The 27,549-nt window shown below is 33.0% G+C and overlaps 1 protein-coding gene across 1 annotated transcript in view; it reads left to right on the top strand.

Moving 5' to 3' along the window:
* SLC25A40 (solute carrier family 25 member 40) overlaps positions 1-27,549 on the top strand; it is a 33,689-nt gene extending 6,140 nt beyond the window's left edge. The window contains exons 2-13 of the mRNA XM_008061319.2: positions 509-627; positions 3,570-3,638; positions 4,782-4,904; positions 6,175-6,234; positions 7,392-7,498; positions 12,954-13,021; positions 14,864-14,988; positions 15,696-15,869; positions 18,632-18,741; positions 21,223-21,304; positions 25,393-25,473; positions 25,885-27,549. Of these exons, the coding sequence (XP_008059510.1) occupies positions 4,808-4,904; positions 6,175-6,234; positions 7,392-7,498; positions 12,954-13,021; positions 14,864-14,988; positions 15,696-15,869; positions 18,632-18,741; positions 21,223-21,304; positions 25,393-25,473; positions 25,885-25,991 (1,011 nt within the window). The 5' untranslated portion in view covers positions 509-627; positions 3,570-3,638; positions 4,782-4,807 and the 3' untranslated portion in view covers positions 25,992-27,549. The remainder of the gene's footprint in view (positions 1-508; positions 628-3,569; positions 3,639-4,781; positions 4,905-6,174; positions 6,235-7,391; positions 7,499-12,953; positions 13,022-14,863; positions 14,989-15,695; positions 15,870-18,631; positions 18,742-21,222; positions 21,305-25,392; positions 25,474-25,884) is intronic.

Genomic DNA, 27,549 nt, shown 5'->3' with positions numbered 1-27,549 from the left:
AGGGCCCATTACCGCACCAACAGCGGCCTCTGCAGGCGCTGGGGTTTCCGCCCAGAGACAAGACTGTTAGCTCTGAAGTAGGGTAGGGACTTCCCATACCCAGTTCAAAGTGAGAGTGAGAAGTTTGCCCCAGGGTTTTAGACCTGACCAAGGCTTGTTCTAGCCTTGGTTGGGAGCAGCAGGAGACCCTCAAAAGTCGCGTTTCCTTTCTGAAGAAACAGGCTGCTAAGGTCAGATCTTTGACCTGGGATATCTCTAGTTGCCCGACCCCTCCAGGCAGTAGTGGGAAGGGGACCCAACAATACCAAAGAAAACCTAGAATATCAGCCTAAGCGGCAGGAGCCTAGCAATGGGCCCTAGCTCCCAGCCCTATACCCTGCATCCTGAGCTGATGGAAATTTATGCCAGCTGCGGATTCTCATGAACAGTGAGTCCTACAGCCTGTGTCAGTTTTGCAAGCTGGAATTCTTCAGCTAGCATCACTTAAGAATCCTAGTCTCCTTCACAGCTAGGGTGGCGTGTCTCAGTAATACTGAGGAAAAAGAGGGCTTCTCACTCCTGCACAACTGGGAAAGCAGTCTAACCAACAAGAGACCAACAGGAGGGATCTCTCTCTGCATCAGTAAGGTAACTATAGTTAACAATAATTTGTTATGCCTCTCAAAATATCTAGAAGAAAAGAATTCTAATGTTCTTAGCATAAAGAAAATATAAATATTTAAGAAGATAGATATCCCAGTTACTCTGATTTGATATTTACATTAAATGAAAGTATCATTATCACATATACCTTAAAAATATGTACATTTCTCATGTTTCGGTAAAAATAAATATATTCCTATTTTGTCTGTCTATCTATCTGTCTGTCTGTCTGTCTATCTATCTATCTATCTATCTATCTATCTATGGACAAGGTTTTGCTCTGCCTCCCTGGCTGGGGTGCATTGGTGCCATCATAGCTGACTGCAGCCTCAAACTCCTAGGCCCAGGCAGTACGCCTTAGCATCCAGAGTAGCTGAGACTGCAGGCTGACACCACCATTCCAACCTTCTAAAGTATTTAAATAAAAAAAGAATAAATGATTCCTCAAAACCATAAGAAAAGTATACATGCTTCAGTATAAAAATGGACAAAATGTAGATGGATGTACGGAAGAGGCAGTACATATTGCAAATAAAAATGTTTATCATCTTTTGATCAGGGGAAGGCAAATCAAGATTACAATAAGATAGCATTTAACACACCTTTGATTGGAAAAAAATTAAAATTCTGATGATACTAAGTAGATATTTTCTATCTTCTGGCTTGACTGTTACCCTAATAATTTTTCTAAAGATTATACATTGATCGCTTAGTTGAGTGAATTTTGTTATTAAGTAACTTTCATTCTTCCGCCAATAGGGCTCATGGATTTTTCATGTTTGAGACTTATACTTGAACATCATCTTGGCTAGGCATAGCAAATTATTAGTAGTAACTTCAGAAGGATACAGAGGCAGAAAAGATATAAAAGGGAAATTTTGCAGGGAATTGAGGAAGGAACCTGTTGCAGAATATTTCTTTATGAGATATTGTTTGGAGAACCAAAGCAGTATTTTGTTAAAGTGGTTTCTCCCACTAGGCTGTGTCCTCCCTGAAAAAGGGACAGTCTGGCACATAGAAGAATGGAAGGAAGTGTACGTGGGTTAATATGATTTTAGGGACTTTAAAGCATTGAAGAATACATTATGAATTCTAGACAATCTGCTAATATCACTTTCTAGTTGTTTTTTTTTTTAACCTACTCCGAAGTCTCTGGTTGGATTTTACATTTTTCTTGTTACTGTTGATGTTGTTGTTATTATTTTGAGTCAGAGTCTCACTCTGTTGCCCAGCCTGGAGTTCAGTGGCACGCTCAAGGCCACCCCAGCGTCGACTTGCTGGTCTCAGGTAATCCTTCCGCCTCAGCCTTCTAAGTAGCTGGAACTACAGGTGTGTGCTACCACACCCAGCTAATTTTTTGATGTATTGTAGAGACAAGGCCTCACCAAGTTGCCCAGGCTGGTCTGGAACCCCTAAACTCAGGCAATCCTCTCGCCTTGGCCTCCCAAATTTCTGGGATTACAGACTTGAGCCACCACACCTGACCTTCTTGTTATTTTTTGACTAAATTGAAATGGAGGCTCATTTTTCATATTTCATTATAACTAGATACATGTTATGATTTTAGAAGACTATTGGTATAACTTACTTTTCTACAATACTTGTATATATATTTTACAATATATATATTATGCAATATATATATTACACAATAATTAAAAATTCCAATAACTTAGTATTCTAAAAAATTACATCTACTTTTCTGACTTGTTTCCCTTATATGATAAATAATTTGTAGAAATACATCAAGTTTTATGACTTTAATTTCAGGTGTGCATATTAACATTCACAGCCTTGCTGAGGTAGATGTGAACAATGAAGTATGTGGGCATTTTTACTGTTCTGAAGGAGGAGCCATACTTATATTCTAACATACATATCTTATTTTTCTACCTAAAAGAGCTATGTTCATATAAATGAATGTTAGAAATAAGTTCTTAGACTTGAACGTTGTACATAAATTTCAGGAACTAAAATATTTTATTGTACTTATTTTCACATGTACAGGAAAATACAGAACAATAATATACTTAGGTACACACATACACATCTCTTAGATTTACCAAATTATTAACACTTTAGTATGTATTTTTTGATGTTGTAAACTACAGCTGTCAGAACATTCCAACCCTTAATACTTCAGAATAAAGCTCTTTAAAAAAAGACACTTTCTTCATAACTATAGTACCTTTATTTCAACATACAAATGTAAAAGATTTTTAAAAATATTATCTAATATCAAATTAATATATTATCTAATACCAGACCATGTTCATATTTCTCTAGTCTCAAAATGGCTTTTAAACATTTATTTGAACCAGAATTCTCTTGGTTTTTGACTTCTTTAAGATTTCCTTTATCTGGAATGGTTCTCTCTCCTCTGCCACCTTTTTTCTCTTGTTGACTCAAAGAAACCAAGACAGTAGGCCTGTAGACTAGAATATTTCCTTCCGACCTCTATTATTTTGTGGTGTCTATTACCTTGTTACTCTAATCTCTGAATTTTCTGTGAACTGGAAGTTCTATCTAAAGCTTTCTTAGATTCATATTAACAGTTACCCTACCCCACTCCCACCCAAATCACTTCAAAGATGAAGCTATGTTTTTAATTTTGTGTTACAAAATCTGGTTATTCTACTATAAACGATACTAAGATAGGTCACTGTATTCAGGTTCTTGAGATGTTTGCTTGTTAGTTTTTAAAGCAGAGTATATTAACTAGAATAACATGAAGTTTTTCTGAATGCTTTCATACTGTAATGCTTGCATTTTTGGAGTGCTTTTTTTATTCCTCAAAGCACTTAGTAGAAGGGATTTAATAAATATTTGTTGGCTTTGTGTCTTAATTTTTATATGCTTTTTTTCCTTTAGATTTATCTGTTTTCTCTGTGAAAAGATAAGACAATTATTTTCTTTTTTGATTTTAGGTTTTTGGCTACTGATGTTACAAACAATAAAATATTGGCGTACAGAGTTGAGAAAAAGACTTAAACCAGGTAGGTAGATAACATCTAAGAACCAATAAAGCTACCATTTATTTTTATTAAAATGGTTATTGATATAATTGACAACATTGTGAAATGCATTGTAGAGCACTATTTCAAAATTAGGTTTCCTGAGTCTGGTAATTGTTCTGTGATTATATAAGATAATATTCTGAAATATTTGTGATGAAGAGGTATGATGTATACAATCTACTTTCAAATGGTTCGGAAAAAATAAATGATATCTAATGTGAGTGAAAGAATTTGGAGTAGTTTGTGGATCAGGTCAAGCTCATATATTGCCAGCAGAAATATAAATTGGTCCAACTTTTCTGGAAAGTATTTTAGCAATTTGTATCAAGTCTTAAAATAGGTTAGCCCAGAAATATTACTTTTGCTCCTAGAGTGTAATTGTAGGAAGACTGCAAAAAGATGTATTTATATTATGAGAATGTTTACAATTGAGAAATCGGCAGCAACTCAGTATCTAAATATAACACAATGTCTACAATATATTTCTAAGTATCAAAGAAAGTTACTAAACAAGCATGAATAGTATAACCTGTTTCAGCTTTTCAAAAATGCTGCATGTGTATAGATACATGAATATATATATGTGTTTGGTTAATATACAGTACTTTGTAAAATGTAATGTGTGCTATAAGTCCATGTATGTACATAGACATTTGGAAAGATGACATCTGTATGTTACCAGTAATTATTTTTGAATAGTGAGTTTATAAGTGATTTTTATACTTTTTAATATTATCAATATTACCTGACTTTTAAAGCAGAGTATGTGTTGCTTTTCTCAACAAATTCTTAGTAAGATGATTAGGTTATTAAGTTTATGTGTTTTTACTTATACCTATGTAGTAACTTCTGGTGTGCAATAACAACAGTGCTGTATTTGCTGACAATTTGTACTAGATTGGGGAAGGTTTCTGAGTAGTGTTTAGGAGGTTAAGGTCACAGATTCTGTGACTTGTTGGTCAGCTGCTTTCATTCTGTTATGTGGTCAGAGTCTGTTTAACTTAACTCTCGCTTAACTGTCTTACAATGTGATGCTGCTTACACAACCTAACTGAAGTATATTCCTATTTTTGGAAAATCAGAGGACATATTCTAATTTTATTTTTTACTTTTCTTTAAAAGGTTTTTTTAAAACATTAGTTTAAAATATGGATCCTGAAACAGGGGGACCAGAGATTATTAAAGTGACTCCTCTTCAACAAATGCTTGCTTCTTGTACTGGAGCTATACTGACATCACTGATAGGTAAAATTATGTTACTGATGTAGATTATGTTATGTTGAATGAATCAGTGATTCCATTTGAGTTTTACTATCAGTAAAATGGTGATAAATGTTATTATTTATCCCTCATGAATGCTAATGTTCCTTCAACATGATAATATGAAAAGAACCCTGGACAGCGATTCAAGAGACTTGAATTTTTAATCCGTACTTTGTCATTCTCAGAGTGAATATATTTGGGGACGGTATCAGACTTCTTTTTGAACTTCACTTTTTATCTGTAAAATTAGGGGCTTAGACCAGAATTTCTGAGTTCCCTATTAACATTAAGCATTATCACTGACCTTCTTTATCACAGAAAACAAGAAGATGGAGTAAAATATTGACACAATAATACAGAATTTGAGCAATTTATAGTAGCAACAATTACGAATTATCTTTTACGTTGCTTTCATTAAACAGAAAATTTTTAGATTTCTCTGGAACACATTTTTCTCCTATTGTTACTTTTTTGTAGATAGATGTAGCTAAATGACATAGGTGATAGGTTAGCATTTTAGTGATTTTAAGTTAGCTAGTTTATTTTAATAAGATAACAGATGATTAATACAAATAAACTAATTGCCCTATGATATATTTTCAGGTCAGAATTCATTCTAGAGTTATAAAGACCTTAGAGATCAACTAATGTATTTGTCCTTATTCTCAGATGTGGAAAAGTATTCTTAGAACCATTATTTGGCTTTTTTTTTTCTACTTTGATAAAATATGGCATGCATATTGAAACCATTTTCCATTGCTTATGCTGTTCCCAAATGGAATAAGATAATCTAGTGCTGAAGATAATTTATGACAAACTTACTAAAGTTTTATTACTTGTAGCTCTTATTTGATAAGGTATATTTAACAGATTAGGAAAATTAATATCATTTGATTACTGATTATTTGTAATACAAAGTTATTAAATATTTAAATAGATTTTTAGAACATTTATCACTTACCTTAAAGAATGTATTTTAAAAAAAAATACTAGTATTTTAGTTTTAATGATAATAGATTGTAGTTGTAGAAATATTATAAATGACAATTTAGTACTCATGAAAGACAATTACATTCTACCTTTCACTAATCCTCTTTAAACAATATTCACGAATGTTATACTCAAGACTACTTTAAGGTAAATGAGCTTACCCATGAAGAAAAATATGAATCAATATCTTTTATGTTCTTTGGAAAATGTCTATACAATTTACAGGTGTCACTTGCTAATTGAAATTTATATATCTTCATAGTGACACCCCTGGATGTTGTTAAAATTAGACTCCAAGCCCAAAACAACCCATTCCCCAAAGGTATGTGTACTAGTTATAATGAAAATGTAATGTTAGAGTTATCTTTTGTTTGATAATATTCATTTTGATATTTTATCTATTATATTATTGCAATTAATGCCTCTTTGTCCTCATGTAGAAACATTTTTTTCACCATTCAGTTGTACCTGATAAGGTGTAGGCAGAAAATAAATATATATAACATTTTTATGGCTGTGCTAATTAAAGCAGAGTATACTTGGATAAAAACCTCACAGGTAAAGACATAATTATACTTGTAGGAGACCGTAACATCTAGCTTACTTCTTTGTCCACGAGTTGTATTCATGGTTGTCATTCAACTGTTGCTTGAATACAGTGATTGGAAATTTGTTATTTTTAGCAGACAGCTTGGTTAATTACTGGATAGTAGTTTTTGTGGAATTTGAGACAAGTAATTATATATTGTTATGCAGTTACTTTTACATATTAAAAGTAATTTTAATTTTTTATAGCTTTATAAATATAATGGCATTTCAAACATTCTTAAATAGCAGAAAACTGAACTATGAGAAAATTGATTCAGATATAAAGGCCACTCTGTTGAATGTATAGCAGTGACTTGAATGAACAACAGTGATATTTTTGATGAATAAAAGGAAAGATAGATTGTAGGAAGAGACGAAAAAGGTAATACAAACAGAGAAAGAGATAACACATAGCACTATTTACATTGAGAAGAACTTTTTCCATAATCTATTGTCTGAATTTTCCTTGCATGCCACAGAGTTTTCCTCTGGACAGGTTGAAAAGACATGTACCTATATTCCCCTTTCCAACTAGATTTTCCTCCTTTGAAACAGCTTTTTCTCCTTTATCTTTCTTCATTTCTTCAGACAACCTAAAAAAATTTATATATATGTGCATTTTGTTACTATAGTTCTGAAAACATAATGTCCACTTATTTGCTTCATTACTTTTCACAGCTCTGAGTTTAGAGTCCATTACCAAAGCATCAAGCAAATCAAGTTAATTATGTGTATTTCATCCTTAAAAATAGAAATGGTTCTTTATCTTTTCCAAGATTACTTCTTTTTTCTTAATTTTCTGCCTCCCTCATCATATTGTCAATTTGTTCATCTATAAAAATAATACAGTTAATTGAAGTAATTTTTGGCTGTTGGAATCTTCTTTGTTAGGAAAATGTTTTGTATATAGTAATGGACTAATGGATCATCTATGTGTCTGTGAAGAGGGAGGCAACAAACCATGGTATAAGAAACCAGGAAATTTCCAGGGAACACTGGTAAGAAAATTGTAGTATATAGAATCACAATATATTTTCTGTTTTTACATTTAATCTTATATGTGAAAGATTTTCTAATTGCAAGAGAGTAAAAAAAATATTAAAGCCCAAAAAAGGAAGTACTTTTTAACTTTTTATTCTTGTTAACTTTCTCTTTCATCAGGTTATGCTTTTTGTGTTTAAAAAAAAAAAAGATGGGGGTAACTTTTGTTTAAACAAAACCTTTTTTATTTTGAGACAATTGTAGATCACATGTAATTTTTAAAAAATATACAGACAGAGACAGATCTCATGTACCCTTTTCCAAATTCCCCCAGGGGTCCCATCTTGCAGAACCAATACAATGTCACTAGAATAATGACATTGATACAATTAAAATAAAGAATAATTTCATCATCACAAAAATCCTTCTCTGTTTTCCTTTTAGAGCCTCACCCTTGTGTTTTTGTCCACTCCTTAACTAACCCCTGGCAATCTGTACTACTGTTCTTCAGTTTTATAATTTTGCCATTTCCCAAGAATGTTATATTTATGGAATAATAGCATAACCTTTTGAGGTTGACATTTTTTTCTTAGCATAATTATCTTACGATTTATCTAGCTTGTTGTATGTATCAATCATTTGTTTCTTTTTATTGCTCAGTATAGATTATATCATGGCATGAATGTACCATGGCTTGTTTTCAATTACTTTCAGGTTTTGGCTATTATGAGGACAGCTGTTACAAATAGTTGTTAAAGATAATATATGATTTATTTTCATAAAATGGAAAGAAGTCTGCTAATGTGATCAAGAACACATACTAGGAAGCAGACGTGACCAAAAGCTTGTTAGAAAGGGAAGTGTGATGGTAGTCACATCGTCTTAGGGAAAATGAAATTTAGAGATAAGGAAGCTGAAGCCCTCCAATCAAATAGCAATTATTTATTTTAACCTTATTCCCACCAAAACTGCTTAGGCGACATCCAGGAGAAATTGGGAACTCATAATCCTTGATCACTGAGGAACCAGGGGAGGGGCTCACGTACTAGAAGATAAATTGCTTGTTGCAGTTGCTCTGTATGTGCCTGCACACCAGACACTCGATCTTGCAAGACCCTCATTAAAGTCTCGCTTCTGCTGCACTCCACGTCTCTGTCCTTTGATTTTGGAGGGTAAATTCTGTGTCTTACATCGTCACTCACTTCACTTTGTGTGAAGGTTAAGTCTTCATTCCTCTGGGGAAAATGTCTTAGGAGTACAGTTGCTGAGTCATGGTAGTTGCGTGTTTAGAATTTGAGGAACTGCCAACCTGTTTTCTATACCAGCTTTACCATTTTTCGTTCCCATAAACAGTAAACATAAACAGTAAATTCCCATTATCCAGTTTCTCCATATCTTCACTAGCTTTTGGTGTTGTCACTATTTTTATTTAGCAGTTATTATAGATGTATAGAGATATCTCATTGTGGCTTTAATTTGCATTTTCCTGGTGGCAAACGATGTTAAACATTTTCCCACATGCTTATTTGCCATCATTATATTCTTTTTAGTGAAATGACTCTGAAAGTCTTTTACCCATTTTCTAATTAAATTGTTTGTATTTTTACTGGTGAGTTTTAGGAGTTCTATACATATATTCTAAATACTAGTTCTTTGTTGAATGTGTGTTTTGCATATATTTTCCCCCCACTCTCTAGCTTTTGTTTTCATTCTCTTAAACATGGTCTTTCATGAAGTTTATTTTGATGGTATTCAGTGAATTAATTCTTCCTGCTTTTTGGTGTCAAGTGTAAGAACTCTTTACTTACAATTAGACCCCAGAGATTTTTTCCTAAAAGTTTTCCTAAAAGTTTTGTATTACATTTAAATCCATGATCCATTTTCAGTTATTTTTATATAAGACCTGCTCCTGAGGCTAAGGGTTGCTTGCTTGTTGTTGTTGTTGTTGCTGCTGCTGCAACACTGGATGTCCACTTGCATTTGTTGAAAAGGCTCTTTTTCCCATATTGAGTTGCTTTTTTGCACCTTTGTAAAAAATCATTTGAGCATATCGGGTGTATCTATTTTTGAGTTCTGTATTCTGTTCCATTTATCTCAGTGTCTGTTGTTCTATCAGTACCACACAGTTTTAATTACTGTAGCTATATAGTAAGTCTTGAAATCAGATAGACCGATTCCTCTTACTCTATTCTTATATTGTATTTTCCAAGTTGTTTTTAGCTATTTCCAAATTTCTTCATTTTTTTGCATACATTTTAGAATAACCATGTTTATATCTACAAAAAATATTGCTGGAATTTTTATAGGAAGGGTATTAAACCTATATATTAATTTCTGGAGAAACGACTTCTTCACTGTGTTGAGTTGTTTCAGTCTATTTTCAACCTGCCTATATCATTATAATTGAAGTGAATTTCTTATAGACAGCATACAATTGAGTTATGTTTTAAATCCACTCTGTCAGTCTTTTAACTGATATTTATTAGAATATATTGATGCAGTTATGGATATATTAGGATGTAAGCCTACCCTTTTATATTTTATTTTCTCTTTGTTCTATTTTCTACTTTTGTTTTATTTTTTCCTACCTTCTTCTATGTTGCTTGAACATTTTTAGAATTCCTTTTTTTTTTTTTTTTTGAGTTGGAGTGTCATTCTGTCGCCCAGACTGGAGTGCAGTGGCTGCTCCCAGCCACCGCAGCCTCGACCTGCTGGGCTTCAGCAATCCTTCCACCTCAGCCTTCCAAGTAGCCAGAATTACAGGCATGAGCTACCACGCCTGGCTGATTTTTTTGATTTATTGTAGAGATGAGGTCTCGCTGCCCAGGTGGGTCTTGAACCCGCAGCCTCAGGCAATCCACTCACCTCAGCCTCCCAAAGGCGTGGGATTATAGGCTGAGGCACCGAGCCCGGCTAGAATTCCATTTTTATTGCTAGTTTTTTTGTGTATATATTTCTATGCTGAGGCTTTCTAATTTTTAATTTATTTCAAACATGTTTGTAAGTGGCCGATGGTTTTTATGTTGGCTACTTTAAAATCTTTGTCAGATAATTCTAACATCTCTCTTATTTTAGTGCTGGCATCAATTTTTTATTTGTCTTCATTCAGTGTGGTTTTTCCTTGTTCTTAGATTGAGTGACTTTTCGATTGAAGCCTAGCCTAAACTCTTAATCTCAATTAAACATTTTGTTTTAACTGGCTTTTTCTGACTTTGCCTTCTCAGGGAAGAGGGATGCCACCTTGTTACTTCTGAGTAGAACTAGAAGTTCAGGCTCCCCACTCATCCTTCTTGACATACAATATGAGGGGAGACCTCTTTTACTGTGGGCTAGGGTAGAGGTTTGACTCTCCGTGTGCTTTACACTGACTGTGTACAGGTGACTTCATTTGGGAAAGTACTGACACTCTACTGTTCCCTCTATGACACCACCCTAGCAGGGGCCAGGAGAGGAACCTTATTGCTCAGCTGGTAGAGATAAAAGTCTTGACTCCATGTTGACCTTCTATGACATCACTCCAATGAAGGTGTTACATTGCCTCTTTACTGCCTTACAAGGAGTAGACATCGAGGCTACTTCCTTAGTCTTTACTGGTATGTGTCTGGGTGGTTCCACAATTTTTTTTTTTTTGGTGTTTGGGTAGTGTGGAGTGATTATTATCTAAAAGTTTTTTGTCCTAATAAGGTTCCCCTTTCCTGAGAAAACATGTAGTCCTTTGGGACACATGTAGTCCCATGGAAAACATGTAGTCCTTCAGTTAGCACACTTTTAAAGATTTATCCGTGTTGTAGCATGCATCAGCATTCTGTTTCTTTTTATTTTCAAGTAACATTCCATCATATGAGTATATCATAGTTTATCCATTCATCAGTTGATAGACATTTGGGTTATTTCTACTGTTTGGAATACTTAATGCTTCTATGAACACTCAAGTCTGTGTGAAGTATGTTTTAATTTATCTTGTATATAATTTTGTATAAACATATGTTTTAATTTCTCTGCTTATATACTTAGAGTTGTAATTACTGGGTAATATGGTAACAATGTTTAACCTTTTGAGAAACTGCCAGATTGTTTATTAAAGTAGCTACACCATTTTACGTTTTCACCAGCAATATATGAGGCTTCCAATTTATCCACATTCTCACCGGTAATTGTTATTGTCTGTCTTTTCTATTTTAGCTTATTTAGTGGACATGAAGTAATATCTTGTATGTTTGCTTTGCATTTCCTTAATGAGCAGTGATGTTGAACATTTTTCCATGTGCATATTGGCCATTTGTACATCTTTGGAGAAGTGTTTATTCACATCCTTTGCCAACTACAATTTTTTTGTTTTTTTATTATTAAATTGTAAGTTTTTCTATTAATGCAAGACTTTCCTTCAGTTTCTGTCTGCTTTTCATTCTTCTCCAGAGATTGCAAATAGTGAGGGCTTTTTGTTTGGTTTTGCTTTTGTTTTTCAGTTGGTGTCTTTTGAGTTGGTGTTTTGTTTTGTTTTTGAGCTGGTGTCTGACACCCCAGCATGGACCTGCTGGGCTCTGGTGATACTTCTACCTCAGCCTTCCAAGTAGCCAGAACTACAGGTGTGCGCTACCATTCCTGGCTAATTTTGGATTTATTGTAGAAATGAGGTCTTGCTAAGTTGCCTAGGCTGTTCCTGAACCTGTGGGCTCAGGAAATCCACTCACCTTGGCCTCCCAAAGTGCTGGGATTACAGGCCTGAGCCACTGAGCCTGGCCAAATAGTGAGCTTTGAGAATACTTTCTCTGATTTCAAACTTGGTCAAGAGAGTTTATCTAACCAGTTCTCTGCCATTAGTCTACTTTTTTTTAAATACTGATGTTCTAAAAACTTTGTTTCTAAGCCCTAAATAGAAAAATCCAGAGCTGAGTAATACAGACTTTGTTCTGTAAGAAGTTACTATCATTCAGAAGTACTTCATTTTACCTTTGTTAAAATCCTCTTTTAAAATAATGAACATGAGCCGGACTCGATGGCTCAGCCTGTAATCCCGCGCCTTTGGTAGGCTGAGGTGAGTGAATTGCCTGAGCCCGTGGGTTCGAGACCCGCCTGGACAGCGAGACCTCATCTCTACAATAAATCAAAAAATCAGCTGGGCGTGGTAGTACATGCCTGTAATTCAGGCTACTTGGAAGGCTGAGGCGGAAGGATCGCCGGAGCCCAGCAGGTCGAGGCTGTGGCGGCCGGGAGCAGCCACTGCACTCCAGTCTGGGTGACAGAGTGAGACTCCAACTCAAAAAAAAAAAAATGAACATGTATAAGTCCAAGAAGCTTATTTTTTAATTTATTTTTTAATTTTTATCTTTCTCTGATCCAGCTGACTTACTGAGTAAACTCCTTTTATTTTTAGAGATAAATGCTTGAAAGAAATTACTAACCAATTATAAATTTTTATATACATATTAGGTTTAGGGATATATTTTGATTGCTTTTTAATTATAATTTTAGGATGCCTTTTTAAAAATCATTCGAAATGAGGGCATTAAATCTCTGTGGAGTGGCCTTCCTCCTACCCTGTAAGTTGAAATTTAATTTTTTCCTACTAAATGATGTTTGTTGTTTTGTTTTATAATCAACATGACTGACCAAAGTCTGGCATTTTTAATATTAGAACTCTTTGATTATCTGAAGCTTTGAGTCTCACAACCACTCACACATTTAATGATGTGCTAGAAGAAGTCACAGCACCTGGAGATTTTACTCACAGATACGGTTTATTACAGCACAAAGATGCAAACCAGAATCAGTCAGGGAAAAAAAAACACATCAGGAGTTCTCTCTCATGGCATTGCACAAGATGTGCTTATTCATCTAGCAATGTACTACGGAATGTACAAAGTGTTTCTACCTTGGAAAACCCATTCAAATTTCTGGATGTAGGGGTTTTTATTGGACATTGGTTATGAAGGTACATTCTTTCTTTGAGGCCAGCTGTGATTAGCAAAACTTCACACCTCTCGGAGATGTTTACTATGAGTCACATTGTTTGCACAAATTAATTTATTTTGACTTTTTGTTTATTTTACTAAAACAGTATATTGCCATATGTGTGCTTTTCCTTCTCCAGATTATTCCACCTCTCTGCTAACTAGCAATTATATGAATTAATGCAATAAACTGGTAAGGCTTCATGAAAGTAAAAATCCCAAATAATACCTTGACTTTCTCTGCCTAATTTATAAGAACTTCTTTTATTCTTTTTATAGAAGAAATTACTCAATTTTGAGTCTTTTCATTTAATTTGATTTATTTTAATTTTGTTTTTATTTATTTGAGTCAAAGTCTCACTCTGTCACCCAGGCTGGATTGTAGTGGCACACTTAATGGCTACTGCTGTCTCTACTTGGCTGAGCTCAGGCAATCCTTCTGCCTCAGCCTTCCAAGTAGCTGGTAATACAGGCGGGCACCACCATGCCCAGCCAATTTTTAAAATTTATTACTAAGAAAAGGTCTCGCCACGTTGCCCAGGCTGGTCTTGAATCCCGGGGCTCAGGCAATCGTGACTCCTCAACCTCCCTAAGTGCTGGGATTTTAGGTGTGAACCACCACGCCTGGCCTTTGTGTCATATACCTTAAATAGTGCATAGAGTTATAAAGTTATTGGCAGATCCAAGACTATCAGTCTCCTTCCTAAATTGTCGGCATCAAACTTCACTATAGAACATTAGACATTCCAAACTATGGTCTGTGAATGTCCTGTAGGTAAACCACAAACATGGACTCGTTTCTTGTTGCATTAATATTTATGACATGACAGTACCTGCAACTTTGTGTTTTAAAATTAATAATTCTCTTTTGATACTTTTTCTTTGAAAGAATATGTCATTAGAATTCTCTCAAAACTAGTGTATATAATTCTGATGGTATTAATTATAATTTTTTTCTAATTGTAAGCAGGTGTGATATATGTTCCATAGTTCAAAAATGTTACTCATGTACTTTTTTTTGATTCTCCTGTTATGGTAAATGTGACTAGGAAAAAGATCTGAGAGACTAGAAACACAAGTCAAGGAGATGGAGAAGTGTCCTAATCTGTTTTTTTCTGTTTCCTGGGCATGCGCTCTTTATGTAATCTGAGTTTATATTTATTTAGTGCTATATATTGTAACTGTCTTCATAACTAGAAAGTAAACTTTTGGAGGGCAGATTCATATTTTGTATTTTGTTATTGTCTACTAAGTTTAGTACTAATCATTTTTAAAATAAAAGAAATATTGATCTCATAAGCTCATTTGCTATAATTTTTAGCTTATGCAAAATATATACATTCAAATATAACAATATTGGAATTTAATTTGAGTATGTTTGAAACCTTTGGATGATTTTGGACAAATCTTTTTGTTTGTGTGTTCTAACAGAGTGATGGCAGTTCCTGCCACAGTAATTTATTTTACCTGTTATGATCAATTAACTGCTCTTCTGAGGTCTAAATTAGGAGAAGATGAAACCCGCATACCAATTGTGGCTGGAATTGTGGCCAGATGTAAGTAATACATCTTTCTTTTTATGTTTATTTCTGCTTAGAACTTCTATTCAAATTTTGGCATTCATAGGGAATTTGTACAAAGTATTGGTATGGTATATTTTGCATTATAGTTTGTACTAATTTGTTAATATCTATACTCCAGAATAATATGGTATGATGATTACCATCAGAATGAGTGGGCATCAGCCTTTCTTGGTGAAATCTGGACATTGTTTTTAGAATGACACCAGAAGTGGTTCTGATTAACCTGACTTTCCAAGGTGTCATTTGGTATCATAGATAGTTCAGGCCGAAGTCCTGCATCATTTTCCTTATAAACTTTGGAATTCAGGGTTTTTTCAGAAGGAACTTTGCTTTTATGCAAAATAATGTTTTCTCTGTGAAATCAGAGTGAAGTTTATTGGGGCACTAACTGGAATGAGTTTTTTAATGTAATAGTTTTAGTTGATATAACATTTCTAGAACTGCCTTTGAAAGAGTTGCAAACAGAAAAAGTAAGGTATTTGACTTTTAAGAAATACCTTTACTGAGAGAAAAAAATCTATGCCAATTTGTTGACATCATTAGATATTTGATTTTAAGACTTTGAGACACTGCAGAATAAAAGTTTAAAGTATCATAAAATATATGAAATATTTTTGCATGTGTGTTTGCATAGTACATGGCTTTGTTTTTGTTTTCTTTTATTTGCTTGTTTGAATTAGTTGGTGCAGTAACTGTGATAAGTCCTTTAGAATTGATTAGAACCAAGATGCAGTCTAAGAAGTTTTCTTACAAGGAACTGCATCGATTTGTCAGCAAGAAAGTGTCTGAAGATGGTTGGATTTCCCTTTGGAGAGGCTGGGCTTCTACTGTTCTTAGAGATGTCCCTTTCTCAGGTAGGATTTATCTTACAAGTATCTGTTAAGTTTTAGGTAGCTTTGTCTTATTCATATATTACTTTTATTAGATCTTAAACTCTTTATGATTAAAGATAAGTTATTTTCTGTAGTGACCAAAACAAGTACTACAAATCAAAATATTACAGAACTCGTTTAAGACTACCTTTGAATTATATGAGCTCCTACTTTTGCAGTTATTAATAATAATCTCCCCACTAAATGAGTATCCTGTAAAAGACTATTATAAATCAGGTAGGTGATTTTACTAATCATTGAATTATGAAAAGAGATAAACTCATGAAAAGAGAGAAGTACAAATTCAACAATAATCTTTAAAATGTGCATACTTTAGTGGTATTTCCCTTGTGGATCATAGATATTTTTAATTGAGAGAGAACCCTTGTATTAATGTTCATGTTTCTTTTTAAAATTCTTCTTTGTGCTTTCTTATCCACTTCTCTATGCATCTTTCCCTTTCCGTGGTATTTTTTGGTAAACCTTTTGTGTTTAGTAATGCTGTTTAGAAACATAACAATGTAACAATCATAGGTTCCTATGGCAATTATGTTTTCTTTATCTTTTTATTAAGTAATTTTTTATGCACAAAAAGTAACATTTTGAAGTATACCAATAAATTGAGTACTTGTGAACTCACCACTTCGATATATGTGCTAAAATATTGCAGTTTTTTCTTTTCATGAAACCACATCTATGCTCTTCACTGACCACTATACTGAGTTTTTGTTTTTCATTTGATTTTTTTAATAATATTTTTGTGTACGTATTATTACTAAACAACATTTTAGTTTTGCCTAAAATAAATTCTTCTTTTACTCAAATATTTTCCTGCGATTGATTCTTATGTTTATATGTAGCTGATTTCTTCATTTTTACTCTTATTTACGTGAGTAAACAAGTAAACAATGCTGCTGTGAAAAATTTTAAGCAGTTTCTTGGTGCATCTATGAAAGTTTATCCTGTATTGGATTTATTGATTCCTATAAGTATGTACATTTCTAATTTTACTAGAATACTGAACTCTTTTATGAAGGTGATTATATGGATCTATACTCCTGCCAGCAATGTATGAGAGTTCCTGCTGCTTCCCACTCTTACCAACTCTTTTATTGTTAAAACTCTTAATTTTTTTTAATCTAGTAATTTAAGGTAGCATCTCACTTAAATTTGTATTTCCCTGATTATTAATAAGGTTGGGCACTGTTTCACTGGTTGCTCATTTATCCATACTTGATTTGGGGTTATGGACTATAGTAAATAGTCAATCTGATTTTCCCCCACATTGATAGCTAGTTGTCAGCATCATTCATTGAATAACTATAGCTGCTCTAAGGAACTGCAGTGTCTCCTCTGTCATATCATATTTTTTTGTATGCATAGATCTGTTTCACTGTTTAATTTGTTTAACCTTATGCTACTAGCACTTTATGAAAAATCTTGATATGACCTTATTTTTCATCCTTAGGAATATTATCTCTTTATGTTAGTATTTTTTTTTTTTAGTTTTTTTCTTTCTACACCATGATCAAGTAGGATTTAATATGTTAGTAATTTTTTAAAAGTTGTTTTTAGTAGAGATTTAATATTTTCATCATAAGTACATATTCATTTTTTTTTTTAGATTTACTTGCAGATATGCCTTCTCCCACAATTTTTGGTAGCTATTTTAAAAGCTCTATTTTATTTTTTTAAAATGTGTTCTAAAAACTCTTATAGAATCTAATTTGTTTGACTATCTTTTTGGTTTTTTATGTGTATAATAATATTATATATAAATTCTAAGCTTTCCATGTCACCATTTTAAATCATCTTAGCTTTTTTCTTTCTGGCTTGCTGCCTAGTAAGTTTTGAATAGTAGTGACAATCATGAGCATCCCTAGCATTTTCCTCATTTTAAAGTAAATAGTTCTTTTGTTTCACCATTAGTCATTATTTTTGCACAGGTTTTTGATACACATTCTTTATCAAGTTAAAGAAGTTTCCTTTTGCTCTGGGTTTCCAAGAAATGTATTTGTTTGCTTTAAATAGAAAAGTACTGAATTTTATCAAATGCTTTTTCATCATTATTTTTTTTTTTTTTGAGTTGGAGTCTCACTCTGTCACCCAGACTGGAGTGCAGTGGCCGCTCCCAGCCACCGCAGCCTCGCCTGCTGGGCTCTGGCGATCCTTCCACCTCAGCCTTCCGAGTAGCTGGAATTACAGGCGCGCGCTACCACGACCGGCTAATTTTTTGATTTATTGTAGAGATGAGGTCTCGCCAAGTTGCCCAGGTGGGTCTCGAACCCGCGGGCTCAGGCAATCCACTCACCTCAGCCTCCCAAAGGCGCGGGATTACAGTTTTTCATCATTATTAAATGATCCTACAGTTTTGTTAACATGGCATATGACACTTAAAGGTTTTATTGTATTACATTTATTATGTTTGCCTTTCTGGGATAACCCAAGTTATAATGTGTGATCTTTTATGAGATGTTTCTGGCTTCAGTTTGATTATTATTATTTCATACCTTGATGAAGCTTATATCTATGTTCATGAGTAGATTGGCCTTTTTCATTTCTCCAACTGGCCTTGTCAGGTTTTAGAATTATAGTTCTACTTTACTGATGTAGTTTATTTCTGTTTATAAGACTGGTATAAATAGGATGCTACTGAGAATTTTACTCCTTTACAAAGAAATGTCTTTTCTTTAAAGTTTACATTTTATTTCTAAATGTGTTTATTCCTTTCTCTGTTTTTATAGCAATGTACTGGTATAACTATGAAGTTTTAAAAAAATGGTTATGTGAGAAATCCGGTTTATATGAACCAACATTTATGATCAGCTTTACTTCAGGGGCATTGTCTGGTTCTGTAAGTTTATTCGTTTGTTGTTAATATTTCAGAAATATGATAATTGTCATATTAAAATGTTATATAGCATCTTATGTATATTGAAATAATATATACTTTAGAGCTGCACTGCTTGAAAATTTTTCCAAGTATTTGCCATACTATTGTAAGGGAATAAATAATTAGCAATTAAGATAGTTTAAAATATACTTTGTGTTTATGTTTTTATTATATTACAAATACATTATTATATTTTTCTTGGAAACGTTTACATTTGTTAGATCATAATAGTAATGATAATGGTTATATTTTAAAGAGTATTTTATTAGTGTGTTTTGCAGCCTGCTAGTTCAATAAATGCTAGTAGATCTGATTAGGTAATATTTCATAGCATGTCATCTCACACTATGAAAATTACATATGGCCATTTTTGGGTAATAGAGAGTTCATGTTTTCCCAACCCTCCATGAAATATGATATGAAAGTTGTGTAGTAGACTTTATATCACCATGACCTTGGCCATAGTTTCCTTATACCCACATACTTCTAAAATGAATTTGTAATAACTTAAAAGTAACACAGTGACGTAACTATATAAAAACAATAGTGTAGGGGCAAAGTAAAGCAATGGAGACTTTTAGGAAAATAGAATAATATATCAGAAAACATAGACCAAGAAAGCCACTGCAATTGAGTTCAAAACTTAGACATGGGCCAAACATGGTGGCTGACTTTGGGCTGTTTAGGTGGGAGGCTCACTTGTTTCAGATCAACCTGGGCGACAAAGCAAGACCTCATCTCTATAACTTAAAAATAAAAAAACGCAGCTGGTCATGGTGACATGCACATGGAGTCCCAGCTACTCAGGAGACTGAAGTGGAAGGGTCACCTGAGCCCAGGAGATCGAGGCTGAGGTCCCAAATTGCTGAGCCACAATACCTGGCCAGAAAAAGAATATATATTTTAATGATTTTTCTAATGATCTCGAAAATGTTGCTGCCTTTTGATCGTTTTCAAATAAAGTTTCATTTGTGCAACAGAAAAAAACACATGAATGTGACAGTGTCCAGGCTTTCTGTCAGAAAAGAGAGCAGCTTAAACCACCACATGCTAGAAAGTGTAGAGAAGCTTATATAACACTGTAGCTAATACATAATAGACTGGAGATGAAGAAACAATAATTGAGCTACCTGAGATCTTTAAAACTGATTTTAAGAATCTAAATCAAGAAATTGTTAGAGTGAAATAAAATGTAGATGGTTTTTAAAGGATGCTTTTTTATTTTATTTTTTATTTATTATTTTTCTCTTTTAATTTTTTTATTTTAAAGATGTGGGGTATAATTCAGGGTTAGGAATACAAATGTTCATTATGCAGGTACCCTTGTTGATGAGGTGTGCCCCTTAAGGAAAATTTTATGACCATATTGGCCAAATTTGAGTTGGGAAACAAAGTAGAGACCAGATTTTACCTTGCTCGGCTCTTTTTTCTTTCTTTTCTTTTTTCCTTCTTTTTTTTATTTATTTATTTATTTTTTTGAGACACAGTCTTGCTCTGTCACCCAGCCTGGAGTGGCATAATTGTAGCTTATTGCACCCTTGAACTCCTGGGCTCAAATGATCCTTCTGCCTCAGCCTCGCAAGTAGTTGGGACCGCAGGTACACGACACCACACCCAACTAACTTTTTTACCTTTTGTGAAGAGGAGATCTTGCTAATTGCCCAGACTAGTTTTGAACTTCTGGGCTCAAGTGATTCTCCTGCCTTGGCCTCCCAAAGCAATGGGATTACAGACCTGAGCCACTGCACCCAGCCTGTAAGAACATTCTAAAAGGAATTTAATTATTTTAAAAAATCCTCCCTTAATTAAGGCATTATGGAAGTATTAATTCATTTTGATAAAAGTTTTTAAAAATGTTTTTAAAGTGTTTTGTTTTCATTATTAGTAGGAAAAAATGTGATTTGTGAACCATATTTGAATACATAAATATATACATGAATATATATAAATATATTTTTTAAGTTTTATAGGATTAAAAGTTCAAAATCCATTTTCTTTGTTTAAACTTAATTTTTTATTTTATTGTAAAAACATTTGCTGGAAAATTTTGAATGCTTACTAGATACTTCTGCTTTGACACATATGTTATATCTACATGTGAAGTGAAGGAATAATAGGACACACAGGAGCAGCAGAAGCTTTGAATACTGGTAGTGGAGTCAGAGCAGTCTGGTTGGAATTCAGGCTCTGCCACTAGTAGCTGTGTGACCTCAGGAGAGTAAGGGCACTTTTTAGCACTGTTTACTTATATTAGTGAGAAATAAGACATATATCTATTTTCTTTAGTAAGACCTTTTGTTTAAATAAACATGCTTTCATTTTAAAATTCAGTTTAGTTATGATCTTCATTAGCCTTGTCAGAAAATATGCTAATTAGAAGAATATAAAAATATTTTGGGAAAAATTAGAAGCTTGATTGAAATTAATCAGTTTTTCTGATAGTTTGCAGCTGTTGCAACTTTACCATTTGATGTAGTAAAGACACAAAAGCAGACACAACTTTGGACATATGAAAGTCATAAAAGTAAGTTTTAATTAATTAAAAACATCTTTAAGACCTCATTTTTGTTTTTATTTCCAGATATTAAGTTAGGAATGTCTAAAATAAGGAAAACAATTTTTTTCTTTTCAGCCTTGTTCTTTATTTAAGTGAAACTAATACACTGTTAGAATACCTAGAAAAAAAATTCTAAGCCCAAACAAAAAAATTTAAGAAATCTTAAAGCCTAATAATTCTTGACTGTCATCAGTTAAGTCTCAGACCTGATAAAAAGAAAAGTAATCTGTGCTGTTCAAAATCTGGATTATTTTATGATATTTTTTCCTACAATTCGTTTTCACATTTGTTTCAAATTTTCATTTTTATTCTTCATATAAGTATTATTTCAAACAAACAAATGAAATAAATCTAGATAAATCAGGGCAAAGGATAGGAAATTACTGGAAAACCTTTCTTCTCTTGGTGTTTTTTGTTATATGTATATGTTTTATTCTCATTTTGTTTATTGTATTGATATGTTTCTTTTTCTACATATTATCCCATCCACTTTTACTTCTTTTTAGCCTGTAATTCCTTCTAGAGCAAACATGTACAATTGTTTGCTTCTACCAGATCTTGTGCCATTTATTCTTTAGAAAGTGTGGCAAACCCATGGGAGATTATCTGTTGCAAAATTATGTTATGTAAGTCTTGTGAGCTACCAGATACCTGTACCCTCTAATATTTGAAGCTAATGAAAACTTGGGAGGTGATCAATGCTTTATTATATCAGAGTTCTCCCACTTTTCTATTTTAGACATGAGGCTTGTAGATATTAAGCCTTATCTGTCTTCCTTTGATAGTTCAAAATTATTTTGTTTCATTCTTCTTTTCTTCTCATCAGGATTCCTAATTTCCCTTTTAAGTGAAATATTTAATGGGGTATGCGTTTTCTCTTTGGTGTGATTTGTCATAAATAGTTCATGACTGGCATTGGTGGTATTCAGGTGGTGGTGGTGATGATGGTGATAAAGGAGAAGATGGGAATCTCCACAGGTAGATTTTGGTGCACACTTCAAAGTTTGGGAGCCACTTACCTTGGTAAAATAAATAATCTCTGGGGTCACCTGAGGTGCTTATTCAGTATATCTAATGCTGGTTATCACCCTCAATAGACTCTCATCTAAAGTAAGACTCTAGCTTGTATATTTTGAAAATGATCCCGAGGTGCTTGTGATGTATGTCTTTATTGAGACTGGCACCAGGGAGCCATCATCTTTATTAGATTTAATTTATTTCTCACTGTTTTTTCTAATTAATGTTTCTTCACTTAAACCTAAAAAAAAGAAACTTTAAATAAGAGTCAGGCTTTAATTACCCCTGATTACATCATTGATTACTTTTACATATTACTCTGCTTCAGCTATGAACCAGTTATGTAAAGGTTTAGCAAGATATATTTCTATTGCAAACTGCACTTCTGATGTAAACATCCCATACTTATTCTCATGATTGCATTGTGCATTATTTATTCCCAACAAAGAAGTGACCCAGCTTCAGTTAGAAGTGGCTTCCTCCTTTCCACAACTCAGCTATATCAAATCCCTTATTGCATCCCTAACCAGAAAAGAAAATATGAAGTGTTGCTTATAGAATGATTGTCAGTTCCATGCAAGAATATAATCTGCCAACCCATGCAGATCCCTTTATCTGAACATAGTTAATTTTAAATTTTGATTTAAGATTTAATAAATTAAGTTTAATATTTAAGACAACATAAAGGAACCATTAAAATGGTTATACTAGTCAAATAAACTTAATAAAATGTTCAATTTGGGTAATAATAAGGAATAGCAGAGAGAGGACATTTTTAAAAGATTAGATTGTTGTGGAGGATGTAGAGCACTGGGAACTTCCTGCCATGGCAGTAAGAGTATACATTTGGAATGACTATTTGGGAAAACAATCTGGTAGTATCAAGGAATGCCCGCTTGAGTTCTCAATTCCACTCCTAGACATGTGCCCTAGAGAAACTTTTGCACACATACAAGGATATTTGCTGTACGATTCTTAATAATAGCAAAAAAATTAGAAAAGTGTTCCTTGGCAGGAAATGGGTAAAGTGTGACAATTCATATAATGCAATTCCATGCAGCAATTAAAATGAAGTAGAGCTATAGTTACCAACATAGATAATCCTAAAAGCATACTGCAGGAGTAAATGTAGAGTGTAATATGATGTATACAAAGCTTAAAAGCAGGACAAGCAAGAGTATACCTTGTTTATGGATATGTTCACATGTAAACATTTAAACAAATGCATGAGGAAGATAAATGAAAGACAAGAGAGTAGTTACCTCTGGGAGAGGAAGATTGGGGAGAAGTGGAATTTTAACTGGATCTGAAAGATGTAATTGTTATGATTTAATAAATTTGTGTGATGAGTAATTGAGTATTTTCTGGGCTTTGCTGTATGCTTGAAATGTTTTATCATAAAACAATGTTTCTTTATAGTGTAAGAATTTGCTTATTACCTATAGGAATAGCTCTTTAGTGTTGAAAGAGGAGATGCTTTTGAGGTTCCACTAGAGCTCAGCCATAGCTTACCTTCAGTTGATATTCTTTTTGTCATTCTCACTTACATTCTCTTTCACCTGCTGTTAATACAGAGATTATTTGAGGCTTGAGTTGTACAAGATTAGAGATTACTGGCTGATTGATTTCCTTTCATTAGTTTCCAAAATTTAAATGAAATAATTTAAATATGACTTAAAAGCTGCCATCTTGTAGTTTAAACTTCTTGTAATTGACGTCTTTTGGAAAGTTAAATTTCATTCATAAATATTTTATAATCAGTGTTGTTTGCTTTCGTTTTATGTTTATGCTTATGCTATGTATATTGACAGAATAGTCTCTTAAATAAATCACAAACCTTATTTATCTACATAGTCAGAGGTTCTTATATTTTGTATAAATGAAATTTTGAGATGACTCCCACTCCATTAATTAGTAGTACATATTTTAATCTCTTAATTACTCACGGTTATCATCAATGTAAACACTGATTTTTGTAGAGTAGCGGCTCTCAGAAGCTAGAGAAGGCAATATAGGATTGTTTGCCTGTCAAGACTTTGAAATCTTCAGCCTGTTAGCTGGCACACTGTTTACATGGTAAACAGCTAACAAGTATGCCTGCTTTTAGACTGTTTTTATAAAACTGATAGCATGTAGTAGTCTGTGCGTGGGCTAAGCCAGATGCTTAGAATTAATATGTAAGGTAAGCAAGCTTTGTGTGCGAACACTTCATTTATAAGCTTTACACTTGAACATCAGTGACATCTATTTTTGCCAACTTTTAAAAAATTAGTTTTTTAAACTAGTTTTCATCCAGATAGTTGAGTGGTTGCAAAGAAGTGAGATTGTTAGTTAAAATATGCCCTTTGAAGGTGACGACACTGGTCTAATTTATGTCAAGACTAATGTATCTATTAAGAAAGGTAGTAATAACACAGGACACCACTAGGGAGAGTGAGCTACTTTCCTCAGAAACTCTAGGAAAAAAGAAATGTTTTTAAACTGTGTACAATAAAATTTGAATGAAAAATGGTTGTCAGGAATTTTCTTTGGCATTAGATAATCCACAATGTTTTCTATACATCTTTTGTTTTTGTTTTCATTTTTTTTTAAGAGGCAGGGTCTCACGATGTTGCCTAGGCTAGTCTCGAACTCCTGGGCTCAAGTGATCCTCCCATATCAGTCTCCCAAGTAGCCATCTATACATCTTTTTAAAATTTCACTATAAAAGATTTTTGAGACATAGAAAAAGTATACAGAATAGTACCATCAAGCTTAAGAAACAAGCATTATCAATTCAAGATAAGCCTTCTATATATTTCTCTTTGATTGCATCCAGTTCTATATACTTTTAAACTTGTAGCCTTTTTCTGTTTTTTTAAAAAGATAAATCCCACTATTAAAAATAAAATTTAAAGTAGCTCTTTAGGTAAACAAATCTGTTAATATTATAACAAAATTATATGCTCCCAAGACCATAAACACTTTAGGTATATTGTCTGTATTAGAAATTATTAAATTGTGATTTATAGGCATTATTTCTTTATTTTAACATTTAGTGTCTATGCCTTTGCGTATGTCAACCTGGGTTATAATGAAGAACATTGTTGCTAAAAATGGATTTTCTGGATTATTTACAGGTAAAAATACTTGCTTTACTGAGTCTTTGAATAGAATGATTACTTTTAAACCTATCACCTAAAAATAGGTAACATTCCACATTTACTATTTTCTTCTCAATATATTTGCTATAACTTAGAATAAATACTAAATAACAGTAGAGTTACTCTAAGATAACATTTTCTTTTTTTTAATTTTTAATTTTAAAATTGTGGGGTACAGTTAAGGGTTAGGTTTACAAATATGCTAAGATAACATTTTCTATATAACATAATATGGAATTGAAGTGAGGAGGTTGTGAGTGAACAATTTGACCTGTTTTTTTAATGGTGCAGAATTTGTTGTATCACTTTGCTTAATTTGATCATTATCAGAATAGTGCCAAATAAATTCTAATTTTAAAAATAAACTAATTTTAATTCTTTTTTCAGGTTTAATTCCTCGCTTAATTAAAATTGCTCCTGCGTGTGCCATTATGATCAGTACATATGAATTTGGAAAGGCCTTTTTCCAGAAACAAAATGTTCGAAGGCAGTAATTCTAGTGATGCTGTTTCAACTTGAAATAACAACTATAGCCAAATAAGATGGAGACTCTTTGGCAAGAATTTTTTTCACGATTATTTTAATACAATTATTTTATGTCTTTCTTTCCTGTAACTTAAATAAATAGTTTCTACTCTACCTCTAAATCATAATTCTAATTTTAAAACAAAATTTATCCTATTTTTGGTGATATTGAAAAGGATATTCCAGAAATGGCAACCATTGCACATTCTTATCTATATTAAAAAAAAGAAAAAGAAAAATTGCTTCTTAGCACCGAAAGCAGTCTCCAGGAGTTTAATATTCTATGTTTCATGGTAACTTAAATCTTACTGGGAGTGTCAGATACTTTAGAACTTTTTGAGTTGTGTGCTGAGTGATATACAGAGTCTAGAAGAAAAAACCCAAGTCTTGTGCACATTTATATCATGTACATCAGTATTTCAGTAGTTGATAGAAGGCATTCAAACTTACCAAATATTATGTGTTATTTATTTAATTCAAATACATTGCCCCCCCCCATGTTGTTTTAGAGCCTCAGGTGTATTAGAATTTCTCTCATCAAAAGGTGTGGCTATTTTATCTTTATGAACCAAAACAGAGTCTTTTGTGTGATGTGGATCCTAGTACTTGGGATGACAAGAAGACCTTATGTTTCTATTGTTTCTGCAAGAGAGGGAGTTTTTGTTGTTGTTGTTGTTGTTTTCTGATAGTAGCAACTGTTTTCAACTTGAGTGTGCAGTAGCAACCCACATCGTATTTAAGTAGTAAAATAAAGTTTGGGCACAGGAATAGCCTCTGTTCTTTATTTTATAATCCAAGAATCCTTGTTCATGGAATTCTCTAGCTCATTTCCTCTGCTTTGTTCTAACAAGACAGAGATCATTACTACAATAACAGTCAAAATATTTCCAAGATGTCCCTTAATTTTATACCATCTCACATCACACGTTAGACCAACAGACTAAACAAGAAGCTGTTTCCTTGAAGACATTGCATTTAGTTCCTGTACATGACTAAGAAATTTAGTTTATGACTGTATGTATAAATGAGATTTAAAGGATATAATGGCAGGACAATAAATGGTATTCTTTTAATGCTTTTGCTTGATTTCCTTAGGATCTAACCTCTAAGAAAAAGCACTTTATTGGAGTCTGTGTATTTTATGAAAATGTGAAGCATTTTTTCCTCTTCTAAAATTGAGTGAAATTTAGGTGACATATCTTCTTTAGTACTGGTAGATGAATTAATGCATTTTGTATTTTAATAATAAAGTATTTACTTGTTTCACCAGAAATAAACTGTATAGGGTTTATATGTAACTTTTTGTGTTTATTTTAGCCTGTTGATTTATCTTAAATTTGCAACATATGCATTCATAGAAATACAAATATTCATGGCTTTCTTACATTTTTATTAAAATATGCCTTCTCAAAATTATCACTGTGCTTCTAAATATTTTTATATAAAATCATTATGTAATGCTATACTGTTATATATATGAAAGTTTATCTTGAACACTGCTATTAAACAGTGCCACATTTAAATTGA

The sequence above is a fragment of the Carlito syrichta genome, unplaced genomic scaffold, assembly GCF_000164805.1.
Source record: "Carlito syrichta isolate Samal-C Ts95f unplaced genomic scaffold, Tarsius_syrichta-2.0.1 Scaffold305203, whole genome shotgun sequence".
NCBI classification, from domain to species: Eukaryota; Metazoa; Chordata; class Mammalia; order Primates; family Tarsiidae; genus Carlito; species Carlito syrichta.
Note: the sequence above shows the minus strand (reverse complement) of the source record. Positions and strands in the feature narration are given on the sequence as shown.